Consider the following 23,700-nt stretch of genomic DNA (forward strand, 5'->3'; position numbering starts at 1 on the left):
CTCTTTCCCCCTCTCTGCCTTTCACATCTGTGCTCATAAAATCCATCTCTTCACCCTCCCTCTCCTATGGTTCTCTCAGCGCTGTTGCCTCTCTGGGCCCTCCAGTTGTTGCTTAATTCTTCTTGAGCCCCCTCCTCCTCCCCACACATTTATTTGGACCCTCTTTGCTCGCCCTCTCCTCTTCCTCTCCACCTCCTCCTCCTCCTCGTCTTTTTTTTCTTGGTGTAAAACAGAGGCTTCAGTGTGCGTTGATGGAGTGAGTGGCAGCAGGAGAGGAGGGGGTGTGAGAGCTGAAAGGCGGGGAGGAGACAAGCAAAAAGCTTCAACAAAAGCTGCGGTTAGAGGTGTGAGTGAGTGACATCATGATTCTCCTGGGGGCCATCGGCTGCTGCGTGGTCGTCTGTTTTATTTTGGTGTGTGAGGCTGAGACTGATCCACATTCTCTGCTACCAAGGCTAAGATTTATGAACTTTTAAATTAATGCAATCATTTAACATCATCTCCATCAGCCACATCACTACAGACTAGTCCAAATTTTTTTAAACAAGAAAATGCCTATATAGAGGTATAATCCTGTGTTTTTTGCACTACATGTATCTGCTATTAAGAACAGTTCATGTTGTGTTGGCTCAGTTCTTTCTAGAAGTCAAGTAAGCAGTGTTTAATAAATGCAGTATCATGAACTTTACCCAAACTGATGTGTCTAAAGCCCCTGATTTGACACTGCTTATACCTTCCATCTGCATACATGCTAGGAATTTGGATACCAAGAGGTAATCCTGAATGCTTGCCACCTCAGACTAAACAAACTTGTGTGGCATGCTGTTAGATACTGGCTACATCCATTGTGTTATAGAATACTTTCTATAATCACCCTTGTTGTTGCCACAAATCAAGACGTTGCTCCTTCATTTCTGACGTCCATCTAACTTTATGATTCCCATAAACTTTGTCCAAATTATGATTGTGATTTAAAATGCCAATATTTTTACGTTCCTCCTCTTGTGTATTTTTCCACAAGCACAAGCATTAAGTCATTATTATTATTACCAGCACAGTAGTAGCTGGTAATACAATAGTTAAACTAGGGATGATAGATTTTTGAAGATTCTGAAATTGCAATTATTTTGACTCATATTGCAAATTTGATATCAGTTATTGAACTGAAGAGAATAATCATTTTTATACCATTGTCATTTTGATTAAGATGGCATACACAAACAAGAAAAGTGGGACTTTTTGAAAAATGTTCTAAAGAATAGACATCTGAATATTTGCATAATGTGTAGAACACAACATCTCTACTGCAAAAACAATGTATGTATGTATTAAACTGTTATTTTGACACATATTTCTGTTTAAAGAAAAATTGCACTGGCACCTGAAAATTGCAGGAGGACATATTGCGATTTAATCTAATTTTTGATTAACTCATTGAGTGCCATAAACGTATGAAATGTATGACGTATATATACGTCAAAGTGTTTTTTCAGCAGCTGGCACAAGGGGGCGCTCTCACACTCCCTGTGAGTAATTTTGGGGCTTCTGGGATACGTAGTCAGATGTCTGTGGTGGGAACACAGAAGAGGTGGAAGATCAAAGCCACAGAGATAAGAGGTGGAGACCCTGGGGTCAAAGAGCAGAGCGATCGGAGGTAAACTAAGCTGAAAGTTCTAACAGACGCTGGAAGAAACTTTAACCTTTTGCCTGAGAAATAGCTTACTCTCTGAAACCAACACTGAACTTAACGACAGCGAGTCCAGGGATTAGCGCGGCCATTCATCTGCCTATGCCGGCCAAGAGGCTAAAGAATGCCGTGAGGTCTCCCCCGTACGTCGGTGGAAAAAGGCAGCCGCTCGCCAGCTGGATACAGACAGCGACAACACTTCAGAGACGGACTTTTCTGACCCAGACTCTGAGGAATGGCTGCCGAGTGAGCGGAGCAGATCTTGTTCTCCATCCCAGAGCGATGAAGGTAAGTTAACTTTAGAAACCCTCTGATTATTCAGCCAAATTTATCGAATGAAACCATCACTTATGCGTTCATGTTCTGTGATTTCAGAAGCAGAGCAGAGCAAGCCCCATGCACTTCTACAACACCATCTGTTGACAGAAAAGGAGGTAAGAACAAAAAAATTCTATATTATAGATTATATATTATATATATAAAACATATTTTATATTACATTACTTCTATAATTTACAGGCAGTGCCAGGGGACACACAAGCAGGAGAGGACGTGGGTGTATAGGGGGGTCCCGTGGAGGCCGTCCAGTTCCAGAGTGTGAATGACAGTGACTGGAAGCATTGTTATTTATTTTACAATAAAATAACATTTTTAATACAATTTTCAGATGTCTTTTATGTCATTGAAGGCAAAATTATAACATTCAAATCACTGTTCTGCTTGACAGACTCTCTTTCACAAAAAATGCATTTCAGCTTTTTAGAAAAAGTGGTCTTCTTGGTGAAACTAGCCTCTATTCAACTTAAGATAAATCAAGAACGGAACAAGGTGCAAACAAACGTTTTTTTTCCCTGATGAAATAGAGTGTTTCTTTCTTCATTTGAGCTATTTGGTGTTTTCAGAGTCATAGTACACAATATTCTGTGGGTCTTGAAAGATGACTCAAAATGGCCAAAAATGCTGGCACAAGCCACTTTCATTTTATAAAAGGGCTGGCACTCAATGAGTTAATTGCCCAGCCCTATATGAAATAGAAAAATGCCACTTTGAAAAATTTCCAAACAAAATAAATAAAGCAAAATGTAAAATAATGTAACTCCCTTTTAATTCCCATTAACTAGCAACAGTGGAACTTATTTTCCTGGCTTTGACCTTTCATGTTTTGTAAGGGAATATCAGCATATCTACATTCTCAGGCAGAAGCTGAGACCTCTCAACAGTACCAATGTTGAGTAACCTGTCTCTTGGTGACGTGGCTGGTATGGAGAGAAATGCTTTTGCTGCAGGAGAGGAGTTTTTCTTTCCACCGCTGGTGTGGACAGCTCCACTTCACAATGCATAGATACATCGATGATTAGCTTGAGGACGCTAGTGCAGCAATGGCTGCTGAACTCTGCTGGAAGAAAGCTGCAACGCGCCTTACCTATCCCAGTACAGAACTGTACAGGGTTCATGAAGAACGGCTTGGGTGGCCAAATTAGGCGCATGTGCAAAGCACTTGATGTGCTAGTTTGGCTAACTCTCTGTAACATTTACCATGCGTTAGCGATGACAACAGCAGTTCCACGATTTTCCCTGTCAAGCTCCGATTTAGTAATAGCAGACTTCAGAACCTCACCATTATATTCTCCCAGTATGTGTTGAAGAGAAGGGGTACCAGTGATGATATAAAGTGGTGTGGTATGATTAATACCTACAAATTATAAAAATATAAATAAAGTTTAAAACAAACAGAAGTGATGTGAGTGGCATCAGTTGGAAGTTTATGGCAGCTAGTGATTTTATTTACAACAGAGACACTAAATATTAAGTGTGATTCAAGAAGCTTTTTTTACAATTTAATTGAGAAGTTTTATTGTAAAAATGATTGAGCAAATTCTCAGAGGGAAAGATCTTTATAATTAACGGTTGAAAAAAATCTTTGGTGCTCCCTGTAGTTTTCCAAACTACCACTGTTCTGAAACATGGCTGTGACAGAATCATGGCCCCACAGGGATGGAAGTTGTCCTAAAGGTTTCTCCTTCACAGCTGCAGCGTTTACGTAGGTGGATGTTAAATTTAAATTCACCTCAAGTGTTTGTGTTTGGATTTGGACCCACAGGAATGTCCCTTAACTGGAGCTGGAAACCACTGAAACCAGTAAAGTGGAGCTGTTTACTGGTTTTAGAAGTTTTTATTGAGGTTTTTTCAGCTCTTTAGTTTAATAATGGAGCCAGACTGACCAATCAGAACTCAGCTGGTCTCCCCGATCCCCTGGGTGTGTGTGCGTGAGAATGTGGGGGGTTGTAGTGAGGAATGCTCCATCACACACACTCACACATACTTTCTCTCACACACTCTTCTCCCTTTCTGTGTCTGGCACCTCGGTTTCTTCTTGTAAACTCACTGCTCCCAAAAAGAATTTAGAGAGTTTAAAGCTTGAAACGTGTCAAATGGACTTTATGTTTGTGTATTTTGTGTGTATTTTGTGTGTGTGTGTGTGTGTGAATGTGGGGCACTTAGCCAGCCATCTCTGTGAACAGCCCCTCTTTGTGGACACAGGAAGTACGCTGATGGTCACAGGGATTTCCAGCCAGAGTTTTTTTAAACAAGCTGCTCACAAACATTTAAACACTCACTGTACTCGTCTTACAACAACCCAAATGATACCCAACCCTACTCCTCAGTGCAAAAATGTATAAAAGCTTGCTTGGTTTTTACTTAGTTTTTTCAAGCTCTTAGCAAACTTTCATGTGTTTTGCACTAAGGAGAGGCTTCCGTCTTACCACTCTGCCATAAAACCCAGGCCGGTGGAGGGCTGCAGTTCTTCTCTGGGGATCAGTCAGATTGACCAACAGGTTCCTGCTCAGTTTGGTTGGACGACCAGCTCTTGAGAGAGTCCTGGTTTTGCCAGATGTCTTCCATTTGAGAATTCTGGAGACCGCTGTGCTCTTGGAAACCTTCAGTGCAGCAGACATGTCTTTTTAGCCCTCCTCAGATCTGTGCCTGTCTCTGAGCTCTGCAGTTCCTTTGCACTCATAGCTTGGTTTTTGATCTGATATCACTGTCAGCGATGAGGTCTTGTATAGAGAGGTGTGTGCCTTTCCAAATCATGTCCAGTCAGCTTAATTTACCACAGGTGGACTCCAATAAAGGTGTAGAACCATCTCTGCAAAGATCCAGGGAAATGGGATGAACCTTCATTTATGGTGTTTTTGCAAAGGGTCTCAATAATAATGTCGATGTGATATTTCAGTTTTTTTATTTCCTATGCTTGCATTAATGCTGTTTGACTTCCAGGTCAGAGCCTGGCACAGGAACTGTGGAGCATGCTCAGAGCTCCTGGTCCAGTCTGGGTCTGATTTGGATGCATAAATGCAAGAGTAAACTGATCTCCAACTCTATAATTGTGTTAGTCAGAATTAGAGAAGTACCATTCCAGCTGGATTAACATCACTCGTGTTAGCATGTATTTTAATATTGGTATTTTTTGACAGCCAAAAAAAAGGAATGCAGAAGATTAAGTAGAAAACTTGAGCATAATCTGGGTTTTCTTAGTTCAGAATTTACATTTTCAAACTTTTATGGCAGCCTTCAATTCCAATCTGCAGATAGACTGTGACACAAGTGAAAGTGCAGAAAAAAGTGTTTTGAATTGAAGTGTTTTGAGCAGAAAGACGTCCCCTTTGATTGTGGTGTTATCATATTTCATATCTTTACTTTTATCCTCCTCCTCATGTGAACTTGTGGACTGAGCTTCAGTCTAACCTCATCAGGCATCACAGCTGGAGTAGCAGCTCTGAAATATGCTCTCCGTATGTCTTTTAGTGTGTATATTTAACTTTTATATAAGATTGCAGTGTCCTTGAAACCATCAGAGTCAGCCGAACTCGGGAAATTAAAACTCTGACAGAGCAGCAGACTTTCTAGGTTTCAAAGATCAGCAGTAATTTTATAATTCATATTTCAAAAGGTCTGATGTAACAAGGCAAGAGGTGCTGTGTCTGAAGGATATTTATAATAAATTTTAAGTGGGCATGCTGGTAAAGGATTGAGGTCCTTAATGTGTAAAAAGATACTTAACCATAATAAAAATATGTCTGCAAAATTATCAAAATGTTTACAACTTATTAAGAGAAAATAACTTAATAGAGAAGTTTTACTGAAAGGTATCTAATTATGTTATATTAATCTGACTGCTCCATTTATATCTGTTTTTAATTTCATTTCTGAGAATCATTAATTCTTCAATGTGTTTATTTTTACTACTTTATGTAATGTGCAGTGCAGTTTAACCTTCAGTCAAGCATCATCTCTTTGCCATATTTCATCTTGTAAAAGTCCAGCTTTCATGAGTCCTTATCTTTAGCTATGTGATGTGGATATATGTAGTTCAGCTCATCTTGAGGGGATTCAGTTTATGTTGTTTAAACTTTGCACAAATTTCCCCTCTCACTCAAAAAAAACGGTTAGATTTTGAAGGTCAAGGTCATGGTGCCTCATTGCAAAAAATGACATCTAAAGCCTCCTTCAAGCTGTATTTTTAGCAATCCTACAAGTTTTTGTTATTGTACACTGTGCAATATGAATCTCTCTCTGATCAAGTTTGATGTGTGCAGACTGTGCAATGATAAATCCCACTAAACGCCACTGGATCACAGGCTGCGATGTACACTGGTATGCAAAAATAAACGTCAACAGTGTGTATCATCTATCTACACTGTCAGTGCTGTGGTAAATAATGAAGCAAAGCAACAACAAAGCCGTAGTCATTGTAGCATTCATATGTTCAGATAAACATCTGAGATCAAGATTTTCCTCCTTGTTGAAATCCCACAGACCTCTACACTTTCAGATTCAGATTCTCTTTATTGTCCCACAAAGGGAAATGAGTTTTGCAGCAGGAGCACACAAAAGACAAGGTACACAAAGACAACATCAGCAGTGATATAGGACCCAATTTAAAGCCTAAAAGTCGGACATAAAAATACACAATATAAGAAACACCATACACATAGGCATTGTCTAAGGATAACTTGTTTGTATTCATTTGTCATTTCTTGCTGCATCCCCACTGGATTGTTAGTCAACATAGTTCATAACAGCAGTCACATTGAGAGATGGTCATCCTAATTTTCTTACAGTGTCAGAAATTTTCCCAATGGCCGTCTGTCAGCCTGTCTCACAGTGAAGACATAGGACCACCATTGTAGAGCCACAACCAAAGAGAGAACCACAACTGGTCATCTTTTGTCTGGGACAGCCCAAAATGGCCAGGCTTAAGACCATATCAAAACAATGATTTATACTCATTTAGGGCATTCAGATTCAAAATCGTAATCCTCAATGCTTAGTGTGGATGCACTTCAACGTGTACTGAAAGCAGTTTATCTGATAGCTCAGACTGCATATAGAGGTGGGCTGGGATACCTTTATCAGGACTGAATTGGTCGTGTAGACAACATATACTGGCATGCCTTAAAGACACCCATATTAACTGACATGTTCTGTGGTCTTATGCTACCAAACAAGCCACGTTTCCATCAGGTGGTCCTGTTTGAATGAGTACAGTTTGGTATGGTTTGGTATGCTAAACACCAAAATACTTTGCGTTTCCACATGCAGCGCAAGTCTGCCAGTCCAGCTGTGTCGTGCGCTGACGTCACATCATTGCAAATCACACATTGTTGTGTGTGTAGCTCCGCCTTTTTGGGACTGATAGGTACTGATAGGTAAGATTGGTATCCCTCTGTCCATTAAGATCTGCTACATCCAAGAAAAACCCTTACTGTTTCCATATATGAGCCCTATTATCATTATTGTTATTGTCATAGGCTTACAACAAAAATTGATTGTCCCTTTTTTGGGTCCTTTCCAACTTTTGCTATATGGAAAAGCAAAAAAATATGTGCCATGCCATACCCAACTGAACCACTCGGTGGAAACATCCTATAAAGGATCAGGATAATTTGGCTTAGCTCAGTGTAAGAGCAGGTCTTCAGCTCCCTGACAGCTCCTCATTTGACATTTAAGTCTTTAAAACAAAAATAAAAAGGAACAAAGGAAACCAGCTCTTCATTGGGAGCCAGCTTCTGTTGTTCACAGAAGAAGCCGGCTCTGACATTAGAACTGACTCGTCTGCAAACAAGTCACGACTCCCTCATGACGTGTCGTCTTGAATTGAGTCGTCATTTCAGTCTGACCAGTGTTCCACAAGATTTATTTGTTAAATACTATATCATTGTGTCTTTTTAAAAGCATGTTAATGAAAACATGAGGGAGAAAAGCTGTTAAAGAGGCACTGTTGGCCTCAGAACTTCTCCCCATTCATTTTTATCAGCAGCAGCTTCAATGTACACAGCATGCAGAGATTCTGTTATACAGAGCGTGATCAGACTTCCTCTATCATAGTGTTTAGGTCGTGTATGTGACGTGTTTTCACATAAACTGCTCCATATGTGATGACTAAAAATAGCAACTTTCTACAGATTATTTGACATCTGTCTTACATAACTGAAAGTAAAATAAACAGTGCTGTGTGTCATAATCTTCCAGTCCTGGAGCCTCTTTTATTGTGTGTCTATGAGTGAGTGTGTGTGTGTGCTTTCCTCTGTAAGTGGAGCAGTGATGTTAAAGTCATTATAGAGGAAGGAAAAGGAAACTTTTCCAGACTTAAGTGTCCAAGTTTGTGTTGACTTTTGTTCATACAAACCTGAAAAAAAGCAGGTTGTGCTGCTATAAACAGGACAGATTGTAAATGCTCTGCTGCAAAAAAAGACATTTTTACAGAAATTCTAAGAATAAACAATGATACCACAGCATGCTTGCTCTATGCCACAAAAATGATTGAATCACAGTCAGGATTATTATCTGAACAAGACCTCCCGTTTAGAAAGTTGTGACTCAGGAAACCTTAAATGGCTTTGAATAAGTGTCTTTGAATTCCAACAAGAGGATGTGGTTGTTCTGTTCTTTATTTATTATTTTAAATGCATTAAACTTGATACTTATAATCTCCCATGTTGCCTTGCAGGTAGCCGTCCCACCGTGCAGTATGTGTCCTCGCTCTCTGAGCTGCCACAGGCCCTGCAGCCGTATTACACTCAGGGTTACGTCCTGGCCGCGCTGCATCCCATCATCCTGTCTGTGGGTCGAACGCGCTCGCTGCCCTTCAGCCTGCTCTACAGAGCCATTCTCGCCCGTCCAAGACCCAGGTACACCAATCCTACACAGCTTTTTACATCCTCAGTTGTCATCTTAACACTCCTAAATATTGAAATAAGACACATAACGAGGGAATAGACCAATGAATTAATTTTATTAAAAACATTGAAGCTGCTCAAGTAGTGATTGAGTACATGGTTTAAAGTACAAAGTACTGCCTTACATTGAAGATGGTTCAAAAATAATTTTTGAGTTTTTGAATAGGCATACAGCCTTAAATTTAATGAAGAAGGTTTCTTTTATTCTGAATTTTTGAGTTAAAGATAATATGAATCATAAATGACTCTGCTCTGAGCCCTGATTCCTGAGTACGTATTTGACCCAGAAAGAGATACATATACGGGTAGCATTTGTTTAAAGTTTTAGCAGCATGGTAGTCAGAGAACACTGTGTCCTAGGTATTAACTTCATGTTAACAGATCCAGAATAACCCACACAAAGGAGGTCATAGTGTTGGTGCAGTACTTTGTCCTTTGTTCCCATGATAACTTTAAATACTACTGATCTGATTTTATTACACATGGTTGTTGCAGTCAGAAGCATACCGTGCTTAAATGCTTTGTAACTCTAAATTTGACCAGAAGTTACTTAACATCTTGCTGTAATGAAAAAGTACATGGGGAGTGTGGGTATAACCACTAGGATACCAGTGCCCAAAAATGCATTATCTTTAAAGTCTGTTAATACATTCACATTACTGTTGTTAATATAACCAGGGGTTTAAATCAGCCTGGGGCTGTTGGTGGCACCACTTCATCCACATGTGTTGAGATGGTCTGGAGCTGTTTCCATGATGAGTTTGTCATCACAGTATAGATGGAGAATTTCCCCCTCCTCTCCTCATCATCATCTCTTTGTAGACAGAAATGACCCATGACAGCATTGGAGTTTAGCTCTGTGCAGAGTAAAGGTCCCCGTACAGTAGCTTCTCTCCACATTCAGACAAAAAAGACAATAGCAAACTGCACTTAGCACCACATCTTTACAGGTGTGTTTGTGCTAGGATAAGATCAGAGCTTTAAGCTTTGTGACCTTAGAACAGTAAAGACACCAAGTGAAAATAAGGCACAATTTGAAGGAGCTGTAACGGCTGTGATTCATCTCGGTAAAATAGACTTCTTTAGTCTTTAGACTTCTTTTTGAAAAGTGGATTTCCTCCAGCTGCCCACTAGAAACGAAATCAAGATTTTGGTGCTGATTTGCTCAGCTGGTAGAGCAGATGTTGTTTCCAACTCCAGTGTGGCTTCGTCAGAGAGCTGTCAACACGAGTCTGGTCTGCGCGACATTACTGCCTGTTAAAGGAAAGGTTTTTGTCGCCACTTCAATGGGGCTAAATACTGCTAGTGCTGTGCTCATGGTGGCACTGGTCTGTATGATAATTGGCTACAAAAGAGAGTACGGTCCAAAACTGTCCTCTTTGTAAAGTATCTTGAGAAAACTTTGGTTATGAACTGGCACAGTTCAAACAAAGGTCGATTGATGTACAAAGGCTAAAGTCCTTGATGCTTGATTAGATTTCAGTACTGATCCTGGTGCTGTTTGGTTCATGTCTTCCCCAAATCTCTCCCCCCATATTTTCTGTCACACCTCAGCTGTTTTATACTGAAGGGAGAAAAGTCCCAAAAAACAATCCAGATATAGAAAAAATGTCATTCTTTTGCACTTCTATAACTGTAATAATTTTCAGACAACAGTATATCAATTTGTGTTGTAAGCGTATGCAAATGGACCTTTTAAACTGTATGTTAGAGTAATAAAGTATTGTATTGTCTGCGTAATGTTTGATAATAGGGTTCATACAAGGATACAGTAAGGGTTTTTCATAGATGTAGTAAATCTTAATGGACTGAGATCAGAGCCCTGTGGTACCCCAGTCCTGATTTAATGAACATAAGATAGTAGTGGTCTAAAGTCTGTAGTTTCCTGCTGATAACGTTTTTATCTAAAGTATCAAACACTCTAAGAGGTCGATGGGCATAACTGTCTACACACTGTGAAGAGACCCCCCCACACTCATTCCCCACTGCACCCACATGTTCACCGTCACGCTGTCTAGTAAAGAGATGAATGATGGATGAAGTCAGCTGCATATTTAATAAGGAGCAGTGGTAGGAGGTCAGACTGTCGTGCCTGTAGGAGGAGGGGGTCAGACTTTGTTTTGGTTTGACTCCATCCTTATGTCTGTAAGGTTTCTCATTGGCTGTTGAACCACCCAACAACATGGGGTCTAAAAGCAGCCAATGATGATGAAGTATCTTTGATCTTTGAGGTTTGATAGGTCTGGATCCTGTTATCATGATGGTAATTATATTTTATATGACAGTATGAGCAGTACAGGTGAATTAATGAGGATGTTTTTGTGTTGTATTTAAAAAGGGAGCTGTTTTCTGCACCCAGATTGATTTATTTTATTCATGCATGCACAGAAACAAGTATACAGTGTAGGAGGTGTTAGTAATTTAGTTTCCTAAATTGCTGTTTACTCTTGGTGTAATTGCTGGTCACTGTCTCCCACTGAGCCCATAAATGATTCACGTGTTGGTGTCTGCAGCTCGGTGACGATTACTACTGAACTATGGACCCTCCAGCTGCACTGGTTCAGGAGGTTTGGTGTCACGAACCTAAAGTCTCCCTACTGACCATGCTGAAGCAGTGTAATGGATGATTTCGTCTCTGTCTCTTTCAGTAAGCAGATGGCGTCCATGTGTCACAGCGTGCCCATGTTAAAGGTGGAGGAGTGGCCGTTACCTGGAGAGTCTCTGACGGGTGACACGGTCAGAGCGCTCATTGACAGGGTCAGTATGAGTTACTCAAACATAAAAACTATACAAGCTGATGAATTACTGCAAGTTTAGTGTCAGTGGTTAGTGATTAAAGCGTGGATTTATCCTTTTAAGCTGCTACAAGACCCTGCAGATATTAAGATACTGCATACTGTGGAATAAATCACAGTTTCATTAATAAACATTCAGGAAATAATCTGAATTATCATGATTAATTAGAGAGATATTTCACATAAGCCTCCCAAGGGTAAGTGGTTTGTCAGTTTCTCTAATTTGTTTTTCTGAAGCCTCAACAAGATGATTTGTTCTGTTATGAACACCTGTCCCATATAGATGGAGTAAAGATGGGATTTTTTATGTTTTCAAGCAGCTAAAATGTAAAGAAGAGAGGTGTAAAACTGGTAGCTATTTTTATTTTGCCTTGCAGGGCTGGAATTTACTCCAAAAGCTGCACATTAATAACATCAGAATTGTTGCATCTCAAATGCCAAAAAATGCATCCAGGCTAGACTGGATTTTCACACTTTGTCCATGTTCATTTTTGCCTGGTTTCTAGCATTTTCCATGCAGACCAGAGTGTGTTTTATCTAGGGATAAATGAATGACTTTTAACTGTTTTAATGTTATTCTATTAGTTTGATGGTTACATTATGGCTGACGCTCTCCTGCAGGTGAACAGCAGCGCTCGAGGGGGCGTTCGATTCGTCGGCTCAGTCCTCCAGCAGGTGAGCGGGATCACCAACGGCAGAGTTCACAGTCCGAAGAGGAGCTGTCGATCTCCTCCACGTACTCCTCCTCGAACCCCGCCAGGAGACAGAGAGCTGGAGGAGAACACCTACAGTCCAGGTGAGGCACCACACTTAATGTTTATTTTTTAGTGAAACTTTTCTCATGTTTTTGAGGCTCTGATGGATTTTTCTTGTAAGTTATTATTTTTTTCACTTTTAATGTTTTATTCTGAGCTCAAAATCTGCCTCTTTAACATGTTCTGAAACTGATTCATAAAGCTTCACTTAAGTGCGTTTAAGTGTTTAAGATCCACTGCGTTGGATCTGTTTGTACAGAGTATTTTTCTGTTTTCAATGAGGAAATGTTTGGAGAAATTGCAAAAATTATTTTCAAATCTTTAAGAGAACAAAATAATTCTCCTGGCACTACAAATGTTCCAAATGTATGTTTTAGAAAATATATTTTTGGTCTTTACTGGACCTGCTTTCGCAAGAGTTCATAAACTGGCTCCACTGATGGTGAACAATCATTGTTGTTTAAAAAAAAAATTATGAACTTATTTTACATTTTTCCATCCCTGACAGTTGAAAAGTTGAAGATAAAATGCAGACATAAAAATGAGACTTATTGAGTCCTTAAATCTTAAAACAAGATCTTTAAACAGGAAATATTTTTACAGATGTGTGTTAATCAGGTGATTTTGAAATCAAGTCTAATTTGTTTTCCTCTCTTCAGACCTGCGTCTGCTTGTCTTCTTTCACTCCTGGGCTCCCGGCTGTGCCCCTCTGGACTCTCTGGCCTGTCAGTACCACCAGGGGGCGCTCTCTATGCGCGTGTCAAGGAAAGGTCATGTGGTCAGCGCTCTGGAAGCTGATTGGCTGGAGCTAACTGCTGCATATTATCGTAAAGGCTGGTCATTGGTGGACTCGTTCGTCTACTGGGACACTCCCAGAGGTTGGTTTGATGTTTGTTTGTTGTGGACTCATTCAGATAACGTCCTTATCCATGCTAGCAGTGGTTCTGTCTTTTCTGCTACCGTTTGGTTGTTAATCACTGAGCATGAACATAATTGAACCTGTTAAATTTAAGCAAGAAATACATTGACAATACCATCGATAATGTTAGTTTTTATGACAAATTTAAAGCATGCATTTGAAAGAATGACTTCCTAAGCTGCTGTAAATCCTCTGCAGACATGCAGCTGTAAATAAAGGAAATGACGACGGGGCAGAAATATCCTAAAGGGACTCTGGGATTACTCTCTGTCCCTCCTCGTCTTTATTATCATCTTTCACACATAACCAGTCCGTCCTGTTTTGGCTCCTCTATTGCTCCGTCTTCCTGATCTATATTTGGAGGCGTCTTCCTGACCTCAGTGACCTCACTTCCTGTTTCTGTGCAGAGCCACAAATATGAACATCATCTGAAAAATGGAAATAAAACACTCACTGACACACAGGAGCTGAGCCTCCCTCTAATAAGTGGGTCATTATCAACCCAAAGACACTCGATATTTTTCCTTTTCTTTCACGGCCTCTTTGTGTTAAATTTATGGAGATTTGAGATTACTGTGATAGTATCAGGTTACATAAGAAAAGACTTTAAGCCTCTGTTGTTGCTGAAGTACACAAACCGTTTCATACTAATATTTATATAAAGAGTGAATGAAAAGCAGAGCACACTACTGTTCCTGTAAGTGTTCTAGGTGGGGTTGTCACTATGCTGTATTTCTTCATAAATCTGAATCCAATTAAAAATCATTCGCACTAAAACCTGTTTGATACCACTGCAACAAAAAAGATGTTCCACCCATAAAGGGGGATTTTGTGTACTTAACTAAAAACTGCAGTCAAACTTGACACACTGTGTAAGGCGTTCCACACACTACATTATTCTAAGCCCAACTTTGGCCTAATTATTCCCTCTGACAATTGGGCAGGTGCGTCCCAAATTGAGGCTTGATTATTTGTCAAAATAATCCTTGAGTGTGTAGCGTCAAAATAATTATTTTAACTGTTCTTCAGAGCCTGACCAGCCACAGTTTACATGACTTTTTTTGTCCCCAGCCAAAATGATGGACAGTCCTCAAGGGTATTGGCCATATGAACAATTACTGACATTTGCTTTAGATAGCCATGTGACCAATAACCTGCTTTTAACAGAAAAATGACATAAAACCAGAAACACTGAGATACAGCTTGAAGTCTATGCAAAAACAGGACCGGGAACACATTTTTATTTCTGAAGGATTCTTGCAGTATATCTTCTAGGTAACACAATATATGATTTGTAATAATTCAGTACTTACTAATTTGGTAATTGGCTTTTTTTTTCAGCCAGATATTTTGGCTGTAAATATTTTAATCTGCTGGACATCCAGCTGTGAAATTTACCATAGACTGATAAATACCAGCTAAGGGAAACTCTAATCTGAACAGAGCGTAATGATGTTGAGTCTGAAAGTATTTAAATGAGTGCTGCACTGCTACACCAGTTTGGTCAGAAACCATGACTTTAAGCACTGTTATACAGGAAGAAATATGCAGAAGTGCATGTACAAAATGACACAGTGACCTCTGATGATCCTCAGTTAATGTTATAGCATTTACACTTTCAGCAGTTCAGTATTCTCTGTTGTAAAGAACCCATTTAAATTCTGAGTTTTTAAAATAAATAGAATAACATGATCAAAGTTAGGATCAGTAATTCTATCTCCAGCTGTGATACATCAAGAGTTCATATTTTTGAATGTAAATAATGTGTACAAATTTACATGTATTATAAAAGTATTCTTTCTGTGACTTTTGCGTTATAGGTGAGCCGGTGCCCAGGTCTCTGGAGGGATTGTTCGTCTATGAGGAGAGGAGCACGTCTCCTCCTGCCAACGACACCATCGTGGTCGAGCAGTGGACCGTCATCGAGGTCAGTGTGCATGTTGGCGCTTTATAATCGTGATAATCGAGCTCGACCTCATTCTGACTAAACAGTGTGATGTAATCAGGCCGACAGTGTGATCAGAGGGCAGGGACTCTTATTGTGAAGGGTCAGAGCTGCAGATTAAACAGGCTGTGTTCCAATACTTCTACCTTTCATACTGTTTATAGTATCTGAAAGAGATCCAATACAAGCTTTAGAGAAACACCAGGACGTCCTAATGTGTCTGCTTTCATCCTACAGGGTGAAACCCAGAATATTATTTAGGCTGCTTGGACCTACAATCCTCTTTACAGATTTATCACATGCTGTGCAGAATAGGGGTCTGAAACCATTAAAAAAATATTCAGTTTATTTTTGAGGCAGTGTTGCTGCAGGAAATACTCAATCTTTAGTTTAAAAAGGATTTAAAGTGCATCAAAATCATAAAAACTGGTAAAATGAAGTGAAACTAAGGGTTATATTCACATTTACAGTCTCAAAACTTCAGTAAGGGTTTGAGCTGTCACTGGAGAAAGCCTCTTGGCAAAAACCAAAGAAATCAGTTTAGACTTAATGTTCACAAAGCAGGAGAAGGAAAAGTTACCACAGTGTTTCGAAGAGTCAAGGACTGGAGTGAGAAAGATCATCAAGAAATTTACACAGTCCAGAACAAGCCTGGCAGAGGTAGGAAGAGAAAGATGTCTAAGACTTGACTCAACCACAGAGCAACTGCAAAGACTCTAGTGAAGGACTTAGACAAGTCAGGAACTGTAGTCACAAAGAAGACCATCACCAGAGCCCTGCACAGGATCGGACCAAGAAAAAGTCCACTTCTGTAGAAGAGACACCTTCAAGCCAGACTGAAGTCTGCTAAGGACAACCTGAAGAAAGTTTCTGATACTGGAAGCATTTCCTTTGGTCAGATGAGACCAAACTAGAGCTCTCTGGCCACAGAGGCGTTATGATTTTTGGCAAATAAAGGGGGTCAGTGAGTCTGGAACTGGGAATCTGGTAAAGGTTGAAGGAATCATGAAGAAAGAGGGATATGTGAAGATTTAGAAAGAGAACCTCAAGCAGCCAGCAGCTAAACTAAGTCTTGGTTGTCTCTTTGTCTTCAATGCGGCAAATGAAGAAAGACATCTGTGGCTCCTGGTGATGAACTACCTCCAGAAAACCAAAGTAAACCTTACTGACCTGACCAATGAAAATAATGTTAGCATCCAAAATGAAACTAGGATGTTTGGAAAAGCTGTGTTAAACATGCCTTGTTCTGTTTAACAGCAGATGGAAATACATTTGAAAAATGACATTTTCATAGGGGGCTGATCATTTCATCCTCATCTGTAGACTTATCATCATAATACCAGCATTAGCAACTATAATATGCAGATAGTGTACATGAGTTTGCTAGTATTTCTTTTCCAATGCACTAGTCCAGGGGTAGAGATTTTTTTTTTTGATACTGTGGACCAGGCCCCTCTAGAGAATTACCCTAAATGCGTATGTACTGAAGGAGGTGCCATACAATGATGAAGAGGGATAAGTCAGGCCATTTTACATCCCTGAGGTTTAGATGTAGGTGCCAGTCAGCATGGTTGTGTCAAAGACTAAAACTGAGGATAATTTGTCTCTATTTTTTTTATTATATTTGTTCTGTAAGTGCCTCATACAGTTTTGATTATTATTTTTTTTTTGGTAGAGCTTAATCTTTATTTAGTTTCAGTTAACTAAAATTATTTTCACATTTTAGTTTTAGTTATTTAGTTAGTTTTAGTTAACTAAAATAACCTTGATATGGACCCCTTTTTCTTATTTCATGACTCTCTCATGTGGATATGTTTTCATGTTTCCTCTCAGGGCTCTAATGTAAAAACAGACTACGGTCCACTCCTTCATACGTTGGCTGAGTTTGGCTGGCTGCTCACCTGTGTGCTGCCCACGCCCATCATCAGACACGACAGGTAACAACAAGGCTCTGTATTCACACTGAGGTTCTGTTTTTAAAACTCTGACTGTTGACGTTTAAATGTCAGAGCTAATCGTGCTCTCTGTTTGTTTTTACAGCGATGGAAACTTGGCCACCAAACAAGTCGTGTTTCTGCAGAGGCCGGTCAGAGGTCAGAGTTCCGGACACTCCAGGAACCAGGTGAGATCAGGAGAGAGTCACACGGGATTTTACCAGATTTAATCACAGTCATTTCCTCTTATTTAATCCAATCCTGTAAATGTATGTCACAAAGACTAATTCAAGTTTAAAGCATGATTTTGGAGGGTATTTAGTGAAAATTGATGGCACTTTAGTTAGAAGGTTAAAGGTTTGTCAGACTCCCTCATTCTGTTGCTGCAGGAAAAGTTCTGTTTCTGGGACTTTACCGCCCCCTAGTGGATGAATGAGACATGATTTCTAGTGGCAGTGAATGTTCGAAGAGTTTGAGGTTGTTCCTTTAAAAATGATTTTTTTACATGGTTTATGAGGCATTAACAGGCATTTGTATGTATGAAAATAACTGTGATTCCAGTATTATTTCATTTCATCTGCTCTACATCTGCAGACTCTGTCTGTGCACAGCGACGTCTCCAGTCGCTCCGTGAGTCGCTCCGTCAGCAGCTCCGTCCCCACAGAAGAGCTGTCCCCCACGGCAGGGGGCATCGGGGGCTTCCCCGTATTTGGAGGAGGTTACCCCAGCGCATTGTCTCACCTGGAGGAGGGGGGCTTCGAGCAGGAGGAGGGGAAAGCTGAGGTCACCTGTATGTGAGGAGGGCCGACAGACGGACAGATGCAGCCTCGCTCTGAGAGGATTTAAAACGCTGATCCAGACTTTCTTCATTCCACCATCATGTCCGTCATCCATCTCTTTATCAGAGACTTCAACACCGAAAAACTCAGCACTTTTTAAAAAATGTTTTTTTAATGAAGCCATAAAATGAGGTTTGAATTACAAGTGTTCAAAACTTTTATACAGATCTGTCTTTGGGAGAAGTTTTACACATTTTAGAGCAATTTACGGGGATCAGTTCATGTGTTCATGGGGAGCTGTAACAAAACTACAGAGCACAAACACTTTAAGCACACTCTTGGAAAAATGCAGTTGGTGATACACTTCAGTATAATTATTTCTTTGGGATACACATATTAAATCAAGTTTTAATTTACAAAATGCACGCCTCACTGATTGAAAAAAAGCAGAGATTAGTCTTCAATGTGTAAAGCCGGGTGTATACTGTGTGATTTCAAGCCGGCTCTCTCAAAGTTGTGGAGGAGCATCAGCCTACACTGGGCCTGAATCGTTTATGACACACGACCAACAAGTCAGATTCTCATTAATACGGTTCAAGTAGCTACATACAACAATAAAAACACCTTAATTATCTGTTTTAACACATTAACAGCGTCACCAGCAAACACAACCAGCAAGTAGATAATAACAAATATTCTGTCAGCTGGTTTTAGTGATGGATCTTTTGGTTCAAGAGTCAATTCTCTCAGCTTACAAATGGCTTTGTCTGGCTTTTATAAAATTAGCCAAATTTAGTGGCTATGCATGATGATATCAGCATGAATTGGTACCAGCAAATATGCAAAGTTCTGCACATATTTATGGTGGAGTTTTAGTCAGCTGAAGTCTCTCTTTTTCCATCCTCATTCCTTAAACTTTTTAAAGATGTATTTTTGGGCTTTTTATACCTTTTATTGATGGAAGTGGACACTTGAAAAAGTTGCAAACAGGGATGAGACTGGGAGAGAGACATGCAGGAAAGGAGCTGCAGGCTGGGCTTGAACCATCCGTGCACATTGGGTGCGACCAAACTGCTCAGCCATCTGCGCCCCACATTCCTTAAACTTTAAAGTTTGTTTTAAGGACTAAAGTTTTAGGTCTGGACTGTTTATGTAGGTTTTAATTCATATGTATTGGCTGAACTGACCTTGCAGCATGTAAGCCTGTGTTTGAACAGATGGTGTAAGATAATTCCTTTATGCTGAGGTGTATCAAATTAAAATGAACATGAGTCAGCTCTTAGATTTCTTCATGAACGACAAATCATTATTGTCTGCTGGAGGTCTGTAGTTAGGCCTGTGTGCTGTATGTTTATTTCTTATTGTTGGGGAAGGCCCTTCAAATAAGCGTGCCTGCTGTTGTCTCGGTGATTGAGACGCTGTTCAACAGTTTTACATGGGGAATAAAAAGGCCCTAAAGTTGGGAAATCTGCTTGCTCGTGATGTATGATATTGGGCTTTTGCCAATATCCAATGTGCTGATATTTACTCATTTTTGTCAGTGCTGATAATATATACACTCCTTTAGTATCCTAAAAACACACCAAGCGTCCTCAGTGTAAAGAAAGGCTGAGCCAAGCAGAGCTGAGAGGGAAGTAGACAGTCTGATAGTTGTTTTGATACAGCTGATGTATCAGCTTTGCACAGTCATGTGCATTGTAAGTGTGTAGGGCGCTAAGGATTCATCAGGGGGCCCGATGTGCCACAACCTGGTGCTGGAGTGGGCGGCTGCTAGAGTCAAGCTCAACACATGTTGATAAACATGTGTGTTGCTTTATAGCCAAGATCAGGCTTGACTCCATCTCCTTTTATTCATCTCTTTTCACCTCTGGTAAACACCCGGAGTCCGCCGGTGGTTTTCGGGCCCTTGGGACATCCACAGCATGGCCAGGGGCTCATGGCAAACCTACTACCTTCCAGGACGGTACCCCAGGCTGTGCTTACTGTGCCACATCCACTCCTTACTCCGCCATTAAGGTGTGGAGTCTGCTTTTTCAACAGATTATTTTCCCATGTCTCTGGTAACATGCAAGGACATCCAGAGCACGAGGGTTGTGTAAATTCTCCTTCCAATGGTGCCCTCAGGCAGCTTACTCCCCACACCTATGCCTTACTATAGCTTCAGTTTTTGGCCTAAACATGCCATGATGTTCTGCACAGTACTGTGTAGCAACAGAAATTTCATATCTGCAAATACCAATATGTAATCTTTTAAGTTGGTATCTGCTGATTTCCATACGATAACATCACGCATCCCTTCTGCTCATGGTTCTGCTCTCACTGCAGGAGTGTGACCAGTAGTACAACTAAAGTATCAAACATGGCAGAACTCCATCCAACCAGTCAGGAGCAGGTGATCGGGCAGTCATGTCCTCATGTAAACTGGTCCAAGTGAGTTAGTAACTTAAAATTCATGTTTGAATCAGACTTAAATCACAGAGTGTACACCTGGCTGAGAATAACATGAGGTCCAGCTAAAACATTCCTTTCATGAATTCTCTGCAATATTCTTGATCATTAAAGGACTGTAGATTTTATTTTTAAATCACATTTCAAAAAGTTTCACTGAATTAAACACAACAAACAGCCATCTTAATGAAAATACATGTTCAGAGAAACGTTATCCCCTGCAGAAAGCCTTTCATACTGGGATCAGAATATTTAACAGACGGTCTGTGTCTCAGTATTTTAAGTACATCAGTGTTATTTCCCTAAAGAAGAGGCCATATCATCTTTTATATTTCATGATTCTCCTCCATACGAACACCTGCCTCCATAACTCTATGGAATGGTTTTATTTCTCATGCATATCTTTAAAGTATTTAAATATTTGATCAGCCATGTTACTGTTGTACATTTGTTTTCTGCAAACTGCTGCTTTACCACCTTTATGGTACTTCCTCTTTCATGGATGAAGTTCTTCAGAAAGTATTAAGACTTTTTTTTAGTAGAAACTCCATTGATTGAACACTCTGAGGTGTTTGAAAGTGTTTCTGTGGATGTTGGAAAAGTCAAAGGAAGTATTTTGTTGCTTTAGAAGGAAATGCCAAGTCTTGAGTCTGTTGGTGTAAAGATGTGGGGTTTTATGTTAAGATAAGAAACTGTTTAAAAAACACCTAAATCTTTGACCAAGCTTGCTGCGGTTTAGTTGCATTGTGGGTAATGTAGGCAGCATGCTTTGAGAAGGAAAAAGAAAGTGTAATTCAAAAAAAGAGGGTGTTAAGGAGTGAAACTGCTAATGTTTGAAGCCCTGTGTTGATGCTGTTAAAGGGACACGCTGCTGTATATATTTTAGACATTAGTGTTTTTATTTCTGCTCGCTGTGATGCATGTTGGTAGGGTTTATGGGAGAAAGGGATCAAAAACAGCTGAAGTATATTTTAGATATTTCAGTGTATTAAAAAGCTTTGATTCATGATGTGGTTTAAACTATTGTAGCTTCATCAGCTCATCATCAGGGTTTATTTACTAAATGTCAGTATTAAAATTCAAACCTTTCCTTTTGGAAAGTTGTAAATTTTTGCTTCCTTTTATTATCATTGGTGTTTTTTTATTGTATTAAACACTCATTTCCCATGGTCCCTGACTCCTGTCTGATTTACAACCTCTTGGGGATGAACAGTAATGTGTTTGCTTGGACTGTGCAGTTATGGCAAGAGTTATGATGTCTATTTAGATTTAAATTGAGGCTAGGATTATTAAACATAATTACTGTATATATTTGAATCATGCTCCTTTATTTTTTTAACTTAAATATTTCTAACATTGTCATGTTAAACACTTTGAAAAGCAGGCAACCAATAGAAGTAAATCAGAGAAATAGTTGTAAATATCTATTAAAAATAAGTAAAAAAGCAAAGTAAGAGCAACAGTCTGCAGTACATCATTTGATCTGGATTTTCTGGTTTTCATGATTGTGTAAAGTTACAATTAAAACATGATTAATTTCCTGACTTTAGTATCTATTTATCAAAAATCAATCACCTGTTGTTGATACTGGGGTGTCTTTGGCTGAGAGAGGAACAGATGTAATAATATAATTATATTCATAGCTTTAAGCCACATGACCAGCAGAGAGGCCAAGAGGGCAAAAAGTGTAGGACAGTGGCTGTTACCTTCGACCAATAAGTAGAGCTGTTCTGAGCTTGACTTTATACGTTTTTACTTCAATAATTCAAAGTGCATATTTGTGCAGGCTGAGGTCTCATTTAGCAGTTGTGTGAAGGAACAGATTCTTAATTCAATAACTTTCTTTTTCCCAGAATGCCATTTTTGCCCCTTATAGCTTGATTTTTGTAAGACACTCTAAAATGTATTCCATTTTTATCTTATTGATTCAAGATGAATGTTAACTTTTCAGTTATCTAATACTGGTATTCAGTCATGATATTTAGTAAGAAAATGCATTATTTCTACTGTTTTTTCATTCATCTGAAGAATCTTATCTCTGAATTTCTTGATTTCCTAAATTTATCTTTAATATTAATCATATTAAACTAAAATTTTAAAATAAATTAGCCCATATAACATATAGATGAGCTGGTATTTTAACATGAGCAGAGTAAAATGAACAGAGGATCATTACTTTTTTTTGGAAAATGAACAAAACCATTATCTGACAGAGCTGGCAAGGGGTATAAAGAGTGATGACTACTTTTTCATTCAAATCATCTCTTTGACTATAAATAAAGAAAAATTAGTAAATAAAATGTGAAACCGAGCTCTCTGCTTGCTCTGATTAGTACATGCATATATTTTGGTAATTATGGGATGCACACCCCCAGGTTTGGACTGTGGCTCTTTCACAAGTCTTTCAACGTTTGGCTCTTTAGTTGAGCAGGGTTTAGAACCACTGCTTTAGACTTTTATACAACACGGAGACACTATTTAGATCACTAAAATCAGAAAAGCAGAGCCAGTTCTTAGCTTCAGTGATGTTAACATACCAGTATCTCTACAGTAGAGGAAGATCCTACTCCTCACACAATCCCCTCCATAAAAGTCTGCTAAGTAGAGACACTGTTTGATGTATTAATGGCATGTTAAGGTGAATGATGCTGCTATTGGGAAGTGAAGGGCAAGAAATTCTTCACCATTAAAGTGAAGATGAGTGCTAATAAGCTTTAAATTGCAAGTTCATGTTACTCTGCTCAGGTACACACAATATTTAATGGCAGGATTAGAAGAAGTCTGTTGAGTGCTACTGTATCGTTCCCTAAAGGAACAGTGGAGCATCTAACATTAGCTGTAGCATTAATCTGCTCTTTGCTCCTCTGGGTTTTCTCTCTGATAGCATTCTGTAGAAATACAACCCTGGCTTGTCTCCTCATCAGGTAGTGCATCACATTAAACAACTTTTATTTGAAGAAATCGTGTAAAACTACAGCATATATATTGAACACCCATTAAAAACACGAGCACTGTGAATCAAATGAAACTGAAATGCAGCAACTTTGTCAACCTAAAAACGTTGTCAACCTGTCTGCTGCTGCAGTGGGTTGATCACTTTTTACTGTATCAATTAAAAAAACTGAGAATGCATCGTTTTGAAAAACTGTCAAATATTAAAAAAGTTGACCACCTTGATCAAAATGAGACCATAATCT

The 23,700-nt window shown here is 39.4% G+C and overlaps 1 protein-coding gene across 1 annotated transcript in view; it reads left to right on the forward strand.

Annotated features, from left to right (window-relative positions):
* Nucleotides 1–22,061, forward strand: part of rftn2 (raftlin family member 2) — a 36,841-nt gene extending 14,780 nt beyond the window's left edge. Inside the window, exons 2-9 of the mRNA XM_041807591.1 lie at nucleotides 8,700–8,880; nucleotides 11,577–11,685; nucleotides 12,345–12,519; nucleotides 13,138–13,356; nucleotides 15,218–15,324; nucleotides 17,176–17,279; nucleotides 17,383–17,464; nucleotides 17,871–22,061. Of these exons, the coding sequence (XP_041663525.1) occupies nucleotides 8,700–8,880; nucleotides 11,577–11,685; nucleotides 12,345–12,519; nucleotides 13,138–13,356; nucleotides 15,218–15,324; nucleotides 17,176–17,279; nucleotides 17,383–17,464; nucleotides 17,871–18,074 (1,181 nt within the window). The 3' untranslated portion in view covers nucleotides 18,075–22,061. The remainder of the gene's footprint in view (nucleotides 1–8,699; nucleotides 8,881–11,576; nucleotides 11,686–12,344; nucleotides 12,520–13,137; nucleotides 13,357–15,217; nucleotides 15,325–17,175; nucleotides 17,280–17,382; nucleotides 17,465–17,870) is intronic.
* Nucleotides 22,062–23,700: the final 1,639 nt, after the last annotated feature.

This window comes from Cheilinus undulatus, linkage group 15 (genome assembly GCF_018320785.1).
Source record: "Cheilinus undulatus linkage group 15, ASM1832078v1, whole genome shotgun sequence".
NCBI lineage: Eukaryota > Metazoa > Chordata > Actinopteri > Labriformes > Labridae > Cheilinus > Cheilinus undulatus.